Source organism: Dendrobates tinctorius, unplaced genomic scaffold (assembly GCF_039654945.1).
Source record: "Dendrobates tinctorius isolate UK_male_01 unplaced genomic scaffold, ASM3965494v1 ptg000499l, whole genome shotgun sequence".
Classification (NCBI taxonomy): Eukaryota; Metazoa; Chordata; class Amphibia; order Anura; family Dendrobatidae; genus Dendrobates; species Dendrobates tinctorius.
In genome coordinates, this window is record NW_027362159.1 from 363,230 (window position 1) to 382,723 (window position 19,494).

Below are 19,494 nucleotides of genomic sequence, written 5' to 3' on the forward strand. Positions count from 1 at the left end.
GGACATATACTGCAGGACGTCGCATACAGCAGCACATGGACATATACTGCAGGACGTCACATACAGCAGCACATGGACATATACTGCAGGACGTCGCATACAGCAGCACATGGACATATACTGCAGGACGTCGCATACAGCAGCACATGGACATATACTGCAGGACGTCACATACAGCAGCACATGGACATATACTGCAGGACGTCACATACAGCAGCACATGGACATATACTGCAGGACGTCACATACAGCAGCACATGGACATATACTGCAGGACGTCGCATACAGCAGCACATGGACATATACTGCAGGACGACACAGCAGCACCGAGGCATATACTGCAGGACGACACAGCAGCACCGAGGCATATACTGCAGGACGTCGCATACAGCAGCACCGAGGTATATACTGCAGGACGACACAGCAGCACCGAGGCATATACTGCAGGACGACACAGCAGCACCGAGGCATATACTGCAGGACGACACAGCAGCACCGAGGCATATACTGCAGGACGACACAGCAGCACCGAGGCATATACTGCAGGACGTCGCATACAGCAGCACCGAGGTATATACTGCAGGACGACACAGCAGCACCGAGGCATATACTGCAGGACGACACAGCAGCACCGAGGCATATACTGCAGGACGACACAGCAGCACCGAGGCATATACTGCAGGACGACACAGCAGCACCGAGGCATATACTGCAGGACGACACAGCAGCACCGAGGCATATACTGCAGGACGACACAGCAGCACCGAGGCATATACTGCAGGACGTTGCATACAGCAGCACATGGACATATACTGCAGGACGTCGCATACAGCAGCACCGAGGCATATACTGCAGGACGTTGCATACAGCAGCACATGGACATATACTGCAGGACGTCGCATACAGCAGCACATGGACATATACTGCAGGACGTCGCATACAGCAGCACATGGACATATACTGCAGGACGTCGCATACAGAAGCACATGGACATATACTGCAGGACGACACAGCAGCACCGAGGCATATACTGCAGGACGACACAGCAGCGCCGAGGCATATACTGCAGGACGACACAGCAGCACCGAGGCATATACTGCAGGACGTCGCATACAGCAGCACCGAGGTATATACTGCAGGACGTCGCATACAGCAGCACCGAGGCATATACTGCAGGACGTCGCATACAGCAGCACATGGACATATACTGCAGGACGTCGCATACGGCAGCACATGGACATATACTGCAGGACGTCGCATACAGCAGCACATGGACATATACTGCAGGACGTCACATACAGCAGCACATGGACATATACTGCAGGACGTCGCATACAGCAGCACATGGACATATACTGCAGGACGTCACATACAGCAGCACATGGACATATACTGCAGGACGTCACATACAGCAGCACATGGACATATACTGCAGGACGTCGCATACAGCAGCACATGGACATATACTGCAGGACGACACAGCAGCACATGGACATATACTGCAGGACGTCGCATACAGCAGCACATGGACATATACTGCAGGACGTCGCATACAGCAGCACATGGACATATACTGCAGGACGTCACATACAGCAGCACATGGACATATACTGCAGGACGTCGCATACAGCAGCACATGGACATATACTGCAGGACGTCGCATACAGCAGCACATGGACATATACTGCAGGACGTCGCATACAGCAGCACATGGACATATACTGCAGGACGTCGCATACAGCAGCACATGGACATATACTGCAGGACGACACAGCAGCACCGAGGCATATACTGCAGGACGACACAGCAGCACCGAGGCATATACTGCAGGACGACACAGCAGCACCGAGGCATATACTGCAGGACGACACAGCAGCACCGAGGCATATACTGCAGGACGACACAGCAGCACCGAGGCATATACTGCAGGACGACACAGCAGCACCGAGGCATATACTGCAGGACGACACAGCAGCACCGAGGCATATACTGCAGGACGACACAGCAGCACCGAGGCATATACTGCAGGACGACACAGCAGCACCGAGGCATATACTGCAGGACGTTGCATACAGCAGCACATGGACATATACTGCAGGACGTCGCATACAGCAGCACCGAGGCATATACTGCAGGACGTTGCATACAGCAGCACATGGACATATACTGCAGGACGTCGCATACAGCAGCACATGGACATATACTGCAGGACGTCGCATACAGCAGCACATGGACATATACTGCAGGACGTCGCATACAGCAGCACATGGACATATACTGCAGGACGTCGCATACAGAAGCACATGGACATATACTGCAGGACGTCGCATACAGCAGCACATGGACATATACTGCAGGACGTCGCATACAGCAGCACATGGACATATACTGCAGGACGTCGCATACAGCAGCACATGGACATATACTGCAGGACGTCGCATACAGCAGCACATGGACATATACTGCAGGACGTCGCATACAGCAGCACATGGACATATACTGCAGGACGTCACATACAGCAGCACATGGACATATACTGCAGGACATCGCATACAGCAGCACATGGACATATACTGCAGGACGACACAGCAGCACCGAGGCATATACTGCAGGACGACACAGCAGCACCGAGGCATATACTGCAGGACGTCGCATACAGCAGCACATGGACATATACTGCAGGACGTCACATACAGCAGCACATGGACATATACTGCAGGACGTCGCATACAGCAGCACATGGACATATACTGCAGGACGTCGCATACAGCAGCACATGGACATATACTGCAGGACGTCGCATACAGCAGCACATGGACATATACTGCAGGACGTCGCATACAGCAGCACATGGACATATACTGCAGGACGTCGCATACAGCAGCACATGGACATATACTGCAGGACGTCGCATACAGCAGCACATGGACATATACTGCAGGACGTCGCATACAGCAGCACATGGACATATACTGCAGGACGTCGCATACAGCAGCACCGAGGCATATACTGCAGGACGTCACATACAGCAGCACATGGACATATACTGCAGGACGTCACATACAGCAGCACATGGACATATACTGCAGGACGTCGCATACAGCAGCACATGGACATATACTGCAGGACGTCGCATACAGCAGCACATGGACATATACTGCAGGACGTCGCATACGGCAGCACATGGACATATACTGCAGGACATCGCATACGGCAGCACATGGACATATACTGCAGGACGTCGCATACAGCAGCACATGGACATATACTGCAGGACGTCGCATACAGCAGCACATGGACATATACTGCAGGACGTCGCATACAGCAGCACATGGACATATACTGCAGGACGTCGCATACGGCAGCACATGGACATATACTGCAGGACGTCGCATACAGCAGCACATGGACATATACTGCAGGACGTCGCATACAGCAGCACATGGACATATACTGCAGGACGTCGCATACAGCAGCACATGGACATATACTGCAGGACATCGCATACAGCAGCACATGGACATATACTGCAGGACGTCGCATACAGCAGCACATGGACATATACTGCAGGACGTCGCATACAGCAGCACATGGACATATACTGCAGGACGTCGCATACAGCAGCACATGGACATATACTGCAGGACATCGCATACAGCAGCACATGGACATATACTGCAGGACGTCGCATACAGCAGCACATGGACATATACTGCAGGACGTCGCATACAGCAGCACATGGACATATACTGCAGGACGTCGCATACAGCAGCACATGGACATATACTGCAGGACGTCGCATACAGCAGCACATGGACATATACTGCAGGACGTCGCATACGGCAGAGCCGGGGCATATACTGCAGGACGTCACATACAGCAGCACATGGACATATACTGCAGGACGTCGCATACAGAAGCACATGGACATATACTGCAGGACGACACAGCAGCGCCGAGGCATATACTGTAGGACCACCCATACGGCAGCGCCGGGGCATATACTGTAGGACCACCCGTACGGCAGCAGTGGGGCATATACTGTAGGACCAACCATACGGCTGCGCCGGGGCATATACTGCAGGACCACCCATATGGCAGCGTCGGGGCATTTAATGCAGGACCACCCATATGGCAGCAGTGGGGCATATACTGTATGACCACCCATACGGCAGCAGTGGGGGATATACTGTAGGACCACCCATACGGCAGCGCCGCGGCATATGCTGCAGGACCACCCATACGGCAGCAGTGGGGCATATACTGTAGGACCACCCATACGGCAGCGCCGGGGCATATACTGCAGGACTACCCATACGGCAGCGCCAGGGCATATAATGCAGGACCACCCATACGGCAGCAGTGGGGCATATGCTGCAGGACCACCCATACGGCAGCAGTGGGGCATATACTGTAGGACCACCCATACGGCAGCGCCGGGGCATATACTGTAGGACTACCCATACGGCAGCGCCAGGGCATATAATGCAGGACCACCCATACGGCAGCAGTGGGGCATATACTGCAGGACCACCCATACAGCAGCACTGAGGCATATACTGTAGGACCGCCCATACGGCAGCGCCTAGCCATATACTGCAGGACCACCCATACGGAAGCGCCAAGGCATATACTGTAGGACCACCCATACGGCAGCGCCGGGGCATATACTGTAGGACCACCCATACGGCAGCGCCGGGGCATATACTGTAGGACCACCCATACGGCAGCGCCGGGGCATATACTGTAGGACCACCCATACGGCAGCGCCGGAGCATATACTGCAGGACCACCCATACGGCAGCACTGGGGCATATAATGCAGGACCACCCATACGGCAGCAGTTGGGCATATACTGTAGGACCACCCATACGGCAGCACTGAGGCATATACTGTAGGACCACCCATACGGCAGCAGTGGGGCATATACTGTAGGACCACCCATACGGCAGCGCCGAGGCATATACTGTAGGACCACCCGTACGGCAGCGCCGGGGCATATACTGTAGGACCACCCATACGGCAGCGCCGGGGCATATACTGTACGACCACCCATACGGCAGCAGTGGGGGATATACTGCAGGACCACCCATACGGCAGCACCGGGGCATATACTGCAGGACCACCCATACGGCAGCAGCGGGGCATATACTGTAGGACCACCCATACGGCAGCGCCGAGGCATATTCTGCAGGACCACCCATACGGCAGCAGTGGGGCATATACTGCAGGACCACTCATACGGCAGCGCCGGGGCATATACTGTAGGACCACCCATACGGCAGCACCGGGGCATATACTGTAGGACCACCCATACGGCAGCACCGGGGCATATACTGTAGGACCACCCATACGGCAGCACCGGGGCATATACTGCAGGACCACTCATACGGCAGCGCCGGGGCATATAATGCAGGACCACCCATACGGCAGTGCCGGGGCATATACCGTAGGACCACCCATACGGCAGCGCGGTGGCATATACTGCAGGACCACCCATACGGCAGCAGTGGGGCATATACTGCAGGACCACCCATACGGCAGCGCCGGGGCATATAATGCAGGACCACCCATACGGCAGCGCGGTGGCATATTCTGCAGGACCACCCATACGGCAGCAGTGGGGCATATACTGCAGGACCACCCATACGGCAGCGCCGGGGCATATAATGCAGGACCACCCATACGGCAGCGCCGGGGCATATACCGTAGGACCACCCATACGGCAGCGCGGGGGCATATACTGCAGGACCACCCATACGGCAGCGCGGGGGCATATACTGCAGGACCACCCATACGGCAGCGCCGGGGCATATAATGCAGGACCACCCATACGGCAGCGCCGGGGCATATACCGTAGGACCACCCATACGGCAGCGCGGTGGCATATACTGCAGGACCACCCATACGGCAGCGCCGGGGCATATAATGCAGGACCACCCATACGGCAGCGCCGGGGCATATACCGTAGGACCACCCATACGGCAGCGCGGGGGCATATACTGCAGGACCACCCATACGGCAGCGCGGGGGCATATACTGCAGGACCACCCATACGGCAGCGCCGGGACATATACTGTATACAGTGTTAGTGATCGGACGAGGGAACCTGATGGAAAAACAAATACAGGGAGAAGTGAAAAATAAAGGTTTTAAAAAATATAAGAGTTGAAATTACCCCCCCAATAAAAATAAAAGCTACACGTATGGACACGAAAGAGTCCGATCTATCAGAACCCAACATTCATTATTCGCCAGACTGTAAATGGGGGAAGAAGCTTCAGCCGCAGCTTTGCTTGTAATAATAAGTGATTACAACATCGCGTCTCCCCCAGAGTGGTGTCACCGCGATCACACGGAGCTGTTGGTGCACAAAGTCAAGGAAAAGCAAAAAACGACGGGATACAATGGACGGCGTCATCCAAAAGTGCAACTCACCCTGCAAAAATAAAGTCTTCACACCCGTATGTCGACGGGAAAATAGGAAACATTACGGCTCATGGAAGAAGAGGAAAAAATGAAAACACTACTGGAACTCCTCTATCTGCACCCCAGGGGGGTCAGGAACTCCTCTATCTGCACCCCAGGGGGGTCAGGAACTCCTCTATCTGCACCCCAGGGGGGTCAGGAACTCCTCTATCTGCACCCCATGGGGGTCGGGAACTCCTCTATCTGCACCCCAGGGGGGTCAGGAACTCCTCTATCTGCACCCCATGGGGGTCAGGAACTCCTCTATCTGCACCCCAGGGGGGTCGGGAACTCCTCTATCTGCACCCCAGGGGGGTCAGGAACTCCTCTATCTGCACCCCAGGGGGGTCAGGAACTCCTCTATCTGCACCCCATGGGGGTCAGGAACTCCTCTATCTGCACCCCAGGGGGGTCGGGAACTCCTCTATCTGCACCCCAGGGGGTTCAGGAACTCCTCTATCTGCACCCCAGGGAGGTCAGGAACTCCTCTATCTGCACCCCATGGGGTCGGGAACTCCTCTATCTGCACCCCAGGGGGGTCAGGAACTCCTCTATCTGCACCCCAGGGGGGTCAGGAATTCCTCTATCTGCACCCCAGGGGGGTCGGGAACTCCTCTATCTGCACCCCAGGGGGGTCAGGAACTCCTCTATCTGCACCCCAGGGGGGTCGGGAACTCCTCTATCTGCACCCCAGGGGGGTCAGGAACTCCTCTATCTGCACCCCAGGGGGGTCAGGAACTCCTCTATCTGCACCCCAGGGGGGTCGGGAACTCCTCTATCTGCACCCCAGGGGGGTCAGGAACTCCTCTATCTGCACCCCAGGGGGGTCAGGAACTCCCCTATCTGCACCCCAGGGGGGTCAGGAACTCCTCTATCTGCACCCCAGGGGGGTCAGGAACTCCTCTATCTGCACCCCAGGGGGGTCAGGAACTCCTCTATCTGCACCCCAGGGGGGTCAGGAACTCCTCTATCTGCACCCCAGGGGGGTCATGAACTCCTTTATCTGCACCCCAGGGGGGTCGGGAACTCCTCTATCTGCACCCCAGGGGGTCAGGAACTCCTCTATCTGCACCCCATGGGGGTCGGGAACTCCTCTATCTGCACACCAGGGGGGTCGGGAACTCCTCTATCTGCACCCCAGGGGGGTCAGGAACTCCTCTATCTGCACCCCAGGGGGGTCGGGAACTCCTCTATCTGCACCCCAGGGGGGTCAGGAACTCCTCTATCTGCACCCCAGGGGGGTCGGGAACTCCTCTATCTGCACCCCATGGGGGTCAGGAACTCCTCTATCTGCACCCCAGGGGGGTCAGGAACTCCTCTATCTGCACCCCAGGGGGGTCAGGAACTCCTCTATCTGCACCCCAGGGGGGTCAGGAACTCCTCTATCTGCACCCCATGGGGTCGGGAACTCCTCTATCTGCACCCCAGGGGGGTCAGGAACTCCTCTATCTGCACCCCAGGGGGGTCAGGAACTCCCCTATCTGCACCCCAGGGGGGTCAGGAACTCCTCTATCTGCACCCCAGGGGGGTCAGGAACTCCTCTATCTGCACCCCAGGGGGGTCAGGAACTCCTCTATCTGCACCCCAGGGGGGTCAGGAACTCCTCTATCTGCACCCCAGGGGGGTCAGGAACTCCTCTATCTGCACCCCAGGGGGGGTCGGGAACTCCTCTATCTGCACCCCAGGGGGGTCAGGAACTCCTCTATCGGCACCCCAGGGGGGTCAGGAACTCCTCTATCTGCACCCCAGGGGGGTCGGGAACTCCTCTATCTGCACCCCATGGGGGTCGGGAACTCCTCTATCTGCACCACATGGGGGTCAGGAACTCCTCTATCTGCACCCCAGGGGGGTCAGGAACTCCTCTATCTGCACCCCAGGGGGGTCAGGAACTCCTCTATCTGCACCCCAGGGGGGTCGGGAACTCCTCTATCTGCACCCCATGGGGGTCAGGAACTCCTCTATCTGCACCCCAGGGGGGTCAGGAACTCCTCTATCTGCACCCCAGGGGGGTCAGGAACTCCTCTATCTGCACCCCAGGGGGGTCAGGAACTCCTCTATCTGCACCCCAGGGGGGTCAGGAACTCCTCTATCTGCACCCCAGGGGGTCGGGAACTCCTCTATCTGCACCCCAGGGGGGTCGGGAACTCCTCTATCTGCACCCCAGGGGGGTCGGGAACTCCTCTATCTGCACCCCAGGGGGGTCGGGAACTCCTCTATCTGCACCCCAGGGGGGTCGGGAACTCCTCTATCTGCACACCATGGGGGTCGGGAACTCCTCTATCTGCACCCCATGGGGGTCGGGAACTCCTCTATCTGCACCCCAGGGGGGTCTGGAACTCCTCTATCTGCACCCCAGGGGGGTCGGGAACTCCTCTATCTGCACCCCAGGGGGGTCGGGAACTCCTCTATCTGCACACCATGGGGGTCGGGAACTCCTCTATCTGCACCCCAGGGGGGTCGGGAACTCCTCTATCTGCACCCCATGGGGGTCAGGAACTCCTCTATCTGCACACCATGGGGGTCGGGAACTTCTCTATCTGCACCCCAGGGGGGTCAGGAACTCCTCTATCTGCACCCCATGGGGGTCGGGAACTCCTCTATCTGCACCCCAGGGGGGTCAGGAACTCCTCTATCTGCACCCCAGGGGGGTCAGGAACTCCTCTATCTGCACCCCAGGGGGTCGGGAACTCCTCTATCTGCACCCCAGGGGGGTCAGGAACTCCTCTATCTGCACCCCAGGGGGGTCAGGAACTCCTCTATCTGCACCCCAGGGGGTCGGGAACTCCTCTATCTGCACCCCAGGGGGGTCGGGAACTCCTCTATCTGCACCCCAGGGGGGTCGGGAACTCCTCTATCTGCACCCCAGGGGGGTCTGGAACTCCTCTATCTGCACCCCAGGGGGGTCGGGAACTCCTCTATCTGCACACCATGGGGGTCGGGAACTCCTCTATCTGCACCCCAGGGGGGTCGGGAACTCCTCTATCTGCACCCCATGGGGGTGGGGAACTCCTCTATCTGCACCCCATGGGGGTCGGGAACTTCTCTATCTGCACCCCAGGGGGGTCAGGAACTCCTCTATCTGCACCCCATGGGGGTCGGGAACTCCTCTATCTGCACCCCAGGGGGGTCAGGAACTCCTCTATCTGCACCCCAGGGGGGTCAGGAACTCCTCTATCTGCACCCCAGGGGGGTCGGGAACTCCTCTATCTGCACCCCAGGGGGGTCGGGAACTCCTCTATCTGCACCCCAGGGGGGTCGGGAACTCCTCTATCTGCACCCCAGGGGGGTCAGGAACTCCTCTATCTGCACACCATGGGGGTGGGGAACTCCTCTATCTGCACCCCAGGGGGGTCAGGAACTCCTCTATCTGCACCCCAGGGGGGTCGGGAACTCCTCTATCTGCACCCCAGGGGGGTCGGGAACTCCTCTATCTGCACCCCATGGGGGTGGGGAACTCCTCTATCTGCACCCCAGGGGGGTCGGGAACTCCTCTATCTGCACCCCAGGGGGGTCGGGAACTCCTCTATCTGCACCCCAGGGGGGTCGGGAACTCCTCTATCTGCACACCATGGGGGTCGGGAACTCCTCTATCTGCACCCCAGGGGGGTCGGGAACTCCTCTATCTGCACACCATGGGGGTCAGGAACTCCTCTATCTGCACCCCATGGGGGTCGGGAACTCCTCTATCTGCACCCCATGGGGGTCGGGAACTCCTCTATCTGCACCCCATGGGGGTCAGGAACTCCTCTATCTGCACCCCAGGGGGTCGGGAACTCCTCTATCTGCACCCCATGGGGGTCGGGAACTCCTCTATCTGCACCCCATGGGGGTCGGGAACTCCTCTATCTGCACCACATGGGGGTCGGGAACTCCTCTATCTGCACCCCATGGGGGTCGGGAACTCCTCTATCTGCACCCCATGGGGGTCGGGAACTCCTCTATGTGCACCCCAGGGGGGTCGGGAACTCCTCTATCTGCACCCCATGGGGGTCGGGAACTCCTCTATCTGCACCCCATGGGGGTCGGGAACTCCTCTATCTGCACCCCAGGGGGGTCGGGAACTCCTCTATCTGCACCCCAGGGGGGTCGGGAACTCCTCTATCTGCACACCATGGGGGTCGGGAACTCGTCTATCTGCACACCATGAGGGTGGGGAACTCATCTGCACCCCACCAGGGGGTCGGGAACTCCTCTATCTGCACCCCAGGGGGGTCAGGAACTCCTCTATCTGCACCCCAGGGGGGTCGGGAACTCCTCTATCTGCACACCATGGGGGTCGGGAACTCCTCTATCTGCACACCATGGGGGTGGGGAACTCATCTGCACCCCACCAGGGGGTCGGGAACTCCTCTATCTGCACCCCAGGGGGGTCGGGAACTCCTCTATCTGCACCCCATGGGGGTCGGGAACTCCTCTATCTGCACCCCATGGGGGTCGGGAACTCCTCTATCTGCACCCCAGGGGGGTCGGGAACTCCTCTATCTGCACCCCAGGGGGGTCGGGAACTCCTCTATCTGCACACCATGGGGGTCGGGAACTCCTCTATCTGCACACCATGAGGGTGGGGAACTCATCTGCACCCCACCAGGGGGTCGGGAACTCCTCTATCTGCACCCCAGGGGGGTCAGGAACTCCTCTATCTGCACACCATGGGGGTCGGGAACTCCTCTATCTGCACACCATGGGGGTGGGGAACTCATCTGCACCCCACCAGGGGGTCGGGAACTCCTCTATCTGCACCCCATGGGGGTCGGGAACTCCTCTATCTGCACCCCATGGGGGTCAGGAACTCCTCTATCTGCACCCCATGGGGGTCGGGAACTCCTCTATCTGCACACCATGGGGGTGGGGAACTCATCTGCACCCCACCAGGGGGTCGGGAACTCCTCTATCTGCACCCCATGGGGGTCGGGAACTCCTCTATCTGCACCCCATGGGGGTCAGGAACTCCTCTATCTGCACACCAGGGGGGTCGGGAACTCCTCTATCTGCACACCATGGGGGTCAGGAACTCCTCTATCTGCACCCCATGGGGGTCGGGAACTCCTCTATCTGCACCCCATGGGGGTCGGGAACTCCTCTATCTGCACCCCAGGGGGGTCAGGAACTCCTCTATCTGCACCCCAGGGGGGTCGGGAACTCCTCTATCTGCACCCCAGGGGGGTCAGGAACTCCTCTATCTGCACCCCAGGGGGGTCGGGAACTCCTCTATCTGCACCCCATGGGGGTCGGGAACTCCTCTATCTGCACCCCAGGGGGGTCAGGAACTCCTCTATCTGCACACCATGGGGGTCGGGAACTCCTCTATCTGCACCCCAGGGGGGTCAGGAACTCCTCTATCTGCACACCATGGGGGTCGGGAACTCCTCTATCTGCACACCATGGGGGTGGGGAACTCATCTGCACCCCACCAGGGGGTCGGGAACTCCTCTATCTGCACCCCATGGGGGTCGGGAACTCCTCTATCTGCACCCCATGGGGGTCAGGAACTCCTCTATCTGCACACCAGGGGGGTCGGGAACTCCTCTATCTGCACACCATGGGGGTCAGGAACTCCTCTATCTGCACCCCATGGGGGTCGGGAACTCCTCTATCTGCACACCAGGGGGGTCGGGAACTCCTCTATCTGCACACCATGGGGGTGGGGAACTCATCTGCACCCCACCAGGGGGTCGGGAACTCCTCTATCTGCACCCCAGGGGGGTCGGGAACTCCTCTATCTGCACCCCATGGGGGTCAGGAACTCCTCTATCTGCACCCCATGGGGGTCGGGAACTCCTCTATCTGCACACCAGGGGGGTCGGGAACTCCTCTATCTGCACCCCAGGGGGGTCGGGAACTCCTCTATCTGCACCCCAGGGGGGTCGGGAACTCCTCTATCTGCACCCCAGGGGGGTCGGGAACTCCTCTATCTGCATCCCATGGGGGTCGGGAACTCCTCTATCTGCATCCCATGGGGGTCGGGAACTCCTCTATCTGCACACCATGGGGGTGGGGAACTCATCTGCACCCCACCAGGGGGTCGGGAACTCCTCTATCTGCACCCCATGGGGGTCGGGAACTCCTCTATCTGCACCCCAGGGGGGTCGGGAACTCCTCTATCTGCACCCCAGGGGGGTCGGGAACTCCTCTATCTGCACCCCAGGGGGGTCAGGAACTCCTCTATCTGCACCCCAGGGGGGTCGGGAACTCCTCTATCTGCACCCCAGGGGGGTCGGGAACTCCTCTATCTGCATCCCATGGGGGTCGGGAACGCCTCTATCTGCACCCCATGGGGGTGGGGAACTCCTCTATCTGCACCCCAGGGGGGTCAGGAACTCCTCTATCTGCACCCCATGGGGGTCAGGAACTCCTCTATCTGCACCCCATGGGGGTCGGGAACTCCTCTATCTGCACCCCATGGGGGTCGGGAACTCCTCTATCTGCACCCCATGGGGGTCGGGAACTCCTCTATCTGCACCCCATGGGGGTCGGGAACTCCTCTATCTGCACCCCAGGGGGGTCAGGAACTCCTCTATCTGCACCCCAGGGGGGTCAGGAACTCCTCTATCTGTACACCATGGGGGTCGGGAACTCCTCTATCTGCACCCCAGGGGGGTCAGGAACTCCTCTATCTGCACACCATGGGGGTCGGGAACTCCTCTATCTGCACACCATGGGGGTGGGGAACTCATCTGCACCCCACCAGGGGGTCGGGAACTCCTCTATCTGCACCCCATGGGGGTCGGGAACTCCTCTATCTGCACCCCATGGGGGTCAGGAACTCCTCTATCTGCACACCAGGGGGGTCGGGAACTCCTCTATCTGCACACCATGGGGGTCAGGAACTCCTCTATCTGCACCCCATGGGGGTCGGGAACTCCTCTATCTGCACACCAGGGGGGTCGGGAACTCCTCTATCTGCACACCATGGGGGTGGGGAACTCATCTGCACCCCACCAGGGGGTCGGGAACTCCTCTATCTGCACCCCAGGGGGGTCGGGAACTCCTCTATCTGCACCCCATGGGGGTCAGGAACTCCTCTATCTGCACCCCATGGGGGTCGGGAACTCCTCTATCTGCACACCAGGGGGGTCGGGAACTCCTCTATCTGCACCCCAGGGGGGTCGGGAACTCCTCTATCTGCACCCCAGGGGGGTCGGGAACTCCTCTATCTGCACCCCAGGGGGGTCGGGAACTCCTCTATCTGCATCCCATGGGGGTCGGGAACTCCTCTATCTGCATCCCATGGGGGTCGGGAACTCCTCTATCTGCACACCATGGGGGTGGGGAACTCATCTGCACCCCACCAGGGGGTCGGGAACTCCTCTATCTGCACCCCAGGGGGGTCGGGAACTCCTCTATCTGCACCCCAGGGGGGTCGGGAACTCCTCTATCTGCACCCCAGGGGGGTCGGGAACTCCTCTATCTGCACCCCAGGGGGGTCAGGAACTCCTCTATCTGCACCCCAGGGGGGTCGGGAACTCCTCTATCTGCACCCCAGGGGGGTCGGGAACTCCTCTATCTGCATCCCATGGGGGTCGGGAACGCCTCTATCTGCACCCCATGGGGGTGGGGAACTCCTCTATCTGCACCCCAGGGGGGTCAGGAACTCCTCTATCTGCACCCCATGGGGGTCAGGAACTCCTCTATCTGCACCCCATGGGGGTCGGGAACTCCTCTATCTGCACCCCATGGGGGTCGGGAACTCCTCTATCTGCACCCCATGGGGGTCGGGAACTCCTCTATCTGCACCCCATGGGGGTCGGGAACTCCTCTATCTGCACCCCAGGGGGGTCGGGAACTCCTCTATCTGCACCCCAGGGGGGTCGGGAACTCCTCTATCTGCACCACATGGGGGTCGGGAACTCCTCTATCTGCACCACATGGGGGTCGGGAACTCCTCTATCTGCACACCATGGGGGTGGGGAACTCCTCTATCTGCACCCCAGGGGGTCGGGAACTCCTCTATCTGCACCCCATGGGGGTCGGGAACTCCTCTATCTGCACCCCATGGGGGTCGGGAACTCCTCTATCTGCACCCCATGGGGGTCGGGAACTCCTCTATCTGCACCCCATGGGGGTGGGGAACTCCTCTATCTGCACCCCAGGGGGGTCGGGAACTCCTCTATCTGCACCCCATGGGGGTCAGGAACTCCTCTATCTGCACCCCATGGGGGTCGGGAACTCCTCTATCTGCACCCCACCAGGGGGTCGGGAACTCCTCTATCTGCACCCCATGGGGGTCAGGAACTCCTCTATCTGCACCCCATGGGGGTCGGGAACTCCTCTATCTGCACCCCATGGGGGTCGGGAACTCCTCTATCTGCACCCCATGGGGGTCGGGAACTCCTCTATCTGCACACCATGGGGGTGGGGAACTCCTCTATCTGCACCCCACCAGGGGGTCGGGAACTCCTCTATCTGCACCCCAGGGGGGTCAGGAACTCCTCTATCTGCACCCCATGGGGGTCAGGAACTCCTCTATCTGCACCCCAGGGGGGGCGGGAACTCCTCTATCTGCACACCATGGGGGTCGGGAACTCCTCTATCTGCACCCCACCAGGGGGTCGGGAACTCTTCTATCTGCACCCCATGGGGGTCGGGAACTCCTCTATCTGCACCCCATGGGGGTCGGGAACTCCTCTATCTGCACCCCATGGGGGTCGGGAACTCCTCTATCTGCACCACATGGGGGTCGGGAACTCCTCTATCTGCACACCATGGGGGTCGGGAACTCCTCTATCTGCACCCCATGGGGGTCGGGAACTCCTCTATCTGCACCCCATGGGGGTCGGGAACTCCTCTATCTGCACACCATGGGGGTCGGGAACTCCTCTATCTGCACCCCATGGGGGTCGGGAACTCCTCTATCTGCACACCATGGGGGTCGGGAACTCCTCTATCTGCACCCCATGGGGGTCGGGAACTCCTCTATCTGCACCCCACCAGGGGGTCGGGAACTCCTCTATCTGCACCCCACCAGGGGGTCGGGAACTCCTCTATCTGCACCCCATGGGGGTCGGGAACTCCTCTATCTGCACCCCATGGGGGTCGGGAACTCCTCTATCTGCACCCCATGGGGGTCGGGAACTCCTCTATCTGCACCACATGGGGGTCGGGAACTCCTCTATCTGCACACCATGGGGGTGGGGAACTCCTCTATCTGCACCCCACCAGGGGGTCGGGAACTCCTCTATCTGCACCCCAGGGGGGTCAGGAACTCCTCTATCTGCACCCCATGGGGGTCAGGAACTCCTCTATCTGCACCCCAGGGGGGTCGGGAACTCCTCTATCTGCACCCCACCAGGGGGTCGGGAACTCCTCTATCTGCACCCCAGGGGGGTCAGGAACTCCTCTATCTGCACCCCATGGGGGTCAGGAACTCCTCTATCTGCACCCCAGGGGGGTCGGGAACTCCTCTATCTGCACCCCACCAGGGGGTCAGGAACTCCTCTATCTGCACCCCATGGGGGTCAGGAACTCCTCTATCTGCACCCCAGGGGGGTCAGGAACTCCTCTATCTGCACCCCACCAGGGGGTCGGGAACTCCTCTATCTGCACCCCATGGGGGTCGGGAACTCCTCTATCTGCACACCATGGGGGTCGGGAACTCCTCTATCTGCACCCCATGGGGGTCGGGAACTCCTCTATCTGCACCCCATGGGGGTCGGGAACTCCTCTATCTGCACCCCATGGGGGTCGGGAACTCCTCTATCTGCACACCATGGGGGTCGGGAACTCCTCTATCTGCACCCCATGGGGGTCAGGAACTCCTCTATCTGCACCCCATGGGGGTCAGGAACTCCTCTATCTGCACCCCATGGGGGTCAGGAACTCCTCTATCTGCACCCCATGGGGGTCGGGAACTCCTCTATCTGCACCCCACCAGGGGGTCGGGAACTCCTCTATCTGCACCCCATGGGGGTCGGGAACTCCTCTATCTGCACCCCATGGGGGTCGGGAACTCCTCTATCTGCACCCCATGGGGGTCGGGAACTCCTCTATCTGCACCCCATGGGGGTCGGGAACTCCTCTATCTGCACACCATGGGGGTGGGGAACTCCTCTATCTGCACCCCATGGGGGTCGGGAACTCCTCTATCTGCACCCCATGGGGGTCGGGAACTCCTCTATCTGCACCCCATGGGGGTCGGGAACTCCTCTATCTGCACCCCATGGGGGTCGGGAACTCCTCTATCTGCACCCCATGGGGGTCGGGAACTCCTCTATCTGCACACCATGGGGGTCGGGAACTCCTCTATCTGCACCCCAGGGGGGTCGGGAACTCCTCTATCTGCACCCCATGGGGGTCGGGAACTCCTCTATCTGCACACCATGGGGGTCGGGAACTCCTCTATCTGCACCCCATGGGGGTCGGGAACTCCTCTATCTGCACACCATGGGGGTCGGGAACTCCTCTATCTGCACCCCATGGGGGTCGGGAACTCCTCTATCTGCACCCCATGGGGGTCGGGAACTCCTCTATCTGCACACCATGGGGGTCGGGAACTCCTCTATCTGCACCCCACCAGGGGGTCGGGAACTCCTCTATCTGCACCCCATGGGGGTCGGGAACTCCTCTATCTGCACCCCATGGGGGTCGGGAACTCCTCTATCTGCACCCCATGGGGGTCGGGAACTCCTCTATCTGCACCCCAGGGGGGTCGGGAACTCCTCTATCTGCACACCATGGGGGTCGGAACTCCTCTATCTGCACCCCATGGGGTCGGGGAACTCCTCTATCTGCACCCCAGGGGGGTCGGGAACTCCTCTATCTGCACCCCATGGGGGTCAGGAACTCCTCTATTTGCACCCCAGGGGTCGGGAACTCCTCTATCTGCACCCCATGGGGGTCGGGAACTCCTCTATCTGCACCCCAGGGGGGTCGGGGAACTCCTCTATCTGCACCCCAGGGGGGTTGGGAACTCCTCTATTTGCACCCCAGGGGGTCGGGAACTGCTCCATCTACAGGCCTTGGTGGCCAGGAGCGCCGGTATCTGCAAGCCGCGGGGGGCTGTGAATTCCTCTATGTGCAGCCATGCACCTTTCCTTACCGTTCAGCCTCAAATGTGAAGCGTGAAGCGTCACTCCCATATCTTCTCAGGGCGCAGAGCGGCCAGGACAGCAGCTTGCTGCGGGGAGTGTGGGGATCCCAGAGGTAGAGGTTTTCTTCTGTGATTTGCATCTTGCATTCTCCATACACGTCCACATTTGATGATGGCAACAAAAAGACATTGAAGCGTTCTGAGAAGTAAAACATGAGGGGTTAGTGATCTGCGGCCAGCGGTCTACGGACAGCAGTTAGTGATCTGGGGTCAGCGGTGTGCTCAGTTATCACCTCTATGTTCTAATGATGGACCCTCCACACACCCAAACTGAACGGCCCAGAACGTCCAGACCTAGCGCAGGGCTCAGCCTCATACAGGCAAACATGAGGCTCTTGTGTCACAAGACGCGCTCTCCATCTGGCCACAGCAGTCCACAAAATATACACACAGCGGGGAAATAAGTATTGGACACGTCAGCAATGTTTTTGGTAAAGCTGCTATTCACATTAAGTTCTCCCCAGATGTCAGTAACAACCCATCCAATCCACACAGGACAGAAATCACTAGAGATGTGACCACACAGCATTGTATCTTAATTAACCACAAGTCTATTTTCAGTAATTCAGGAAGAATAGACTGTAATCTATATGTTGACTTTTGAATTTATGTGTTTCTTTCTGGTTGGTCAAGAAAACACAGACTGACCCCCTACAGAGGAGCGGTGGATGACATGAGCTATCACACAGCACCCCCTGCCAGCTCCCTCCCCAGAATTCACCTATAGAGGAGCGGTAGATGACATGAGCTATCACACAGCACCACCTGCCCGCTCCCTCCCCAGAATTCACCTATAGAGGAGCGGTAGATGACATTACCACCTGCCCGCTCCCTCCCCAGAATTCACCTATAGAGGAGCGGTGGATGACATGAGCTATCACACAGCACCCCATGTCTGCTCCCTCCCCAGAATTCACCTATAGAGAAGTGGTGGATGACATGAGCTACCACACATCACCCCCTGTCTGCTCCCTCCCCAGAATTCACCTATAGAGGAGCGGTGGATGACATGAGCTACCACACATCACCCTAAGGCTGCTCCCTCCCCAGAATTCACCTATAGAGGAGCGGTGGATGACATGAGCTATCACACAGCACCCCCTGCCTGCTCCCTCCCCAGAATTCACCTATAGAGAAGCGGTGGATGACATGAGCTATCACACAGCACCACCTGCTCGCTCCCTCCCCAGAATTCACCTATAGAGGAGCGGTAGATGATATCACCCCCTGCCCGCTCCCTCCCCAGAATTCACCTATAGAGGAGCAGTGGATGACATGAGCTATCACACAGCACCCCCTGCCCACTCCCTCCCCAGAATTCACCTATAGAGAAGCGGTGGATGACATGAGCTACCATACATCACACCCTGTCTGCTCCCTCCCCAGAATTCACCTATAGAGGAGCGGTGGATGACATGAGCTACCACACATCACCCTAAGGCTGCTCCCTCCCCAGAATTCACCTAGAGAGGAGCGGTAGATGACATCACCCCCTGCCCGCTCCCTCCCCAGAATTCACCTATATAGGAGCGGTAGATGACATGAGCTACCACACAGCACCCCATGTCTGCTCCCTCCCCAGAATTCACCTATAGAGGAGCGGTAGATGACATGAGCTACCACACAGAACCCCATGTCTGCTCCCTCCCCAGAGTTCACCTATAGAGAAGCGGTGGATGACATGAGCTACCATACATCATCCCCTGTCTGCTCCCTCCCCAGAATTCACCTATAGAGGAGCGGTGGATGACATGAGCTACCACACATCACCCTATGTCTGCTCCCTCTCCAGAATTCACCTATAGAGAAGCGGTGGATGACATGAGCCTCCACACAGCACCCTATGCCTGCTCCCTCCCCAGAATTCACCTATAGAGGAGCGGTGGATGACATGAGCTACCACACAGCACCCTAGGTCTGCTCCCTCCCCCAGAATTCAC

At 58.7% G+C, this 19,494-nt stretch overlaps 1 protein-coding gene across 2 annotated transcripts in view; it reads right to left on the reverse strand.

Annotated features, from left to right (window-relative positions):
• The window catches only part of DOK4 (docking protein 4), a 36,581-nt gene that overhangs the window by 9,038 nt on the left and 8,049 nt on the right, over nucleotides 1–19,494 (reverse strand). For both annotated transcript variants that reach the window (XM_073564888.1, XM_073564889.1), the window contains exon 4: nucleotides 17,504–17,693. In XM_073564888.1, the coding sequence (XP_073420989.1) occupies nucleotides 17,504–17,693 (190 nt within the window). The remainder of the gene's footprint in view (nucleotides 1–17,503; nucleotides 17,694–19,494) is intronic.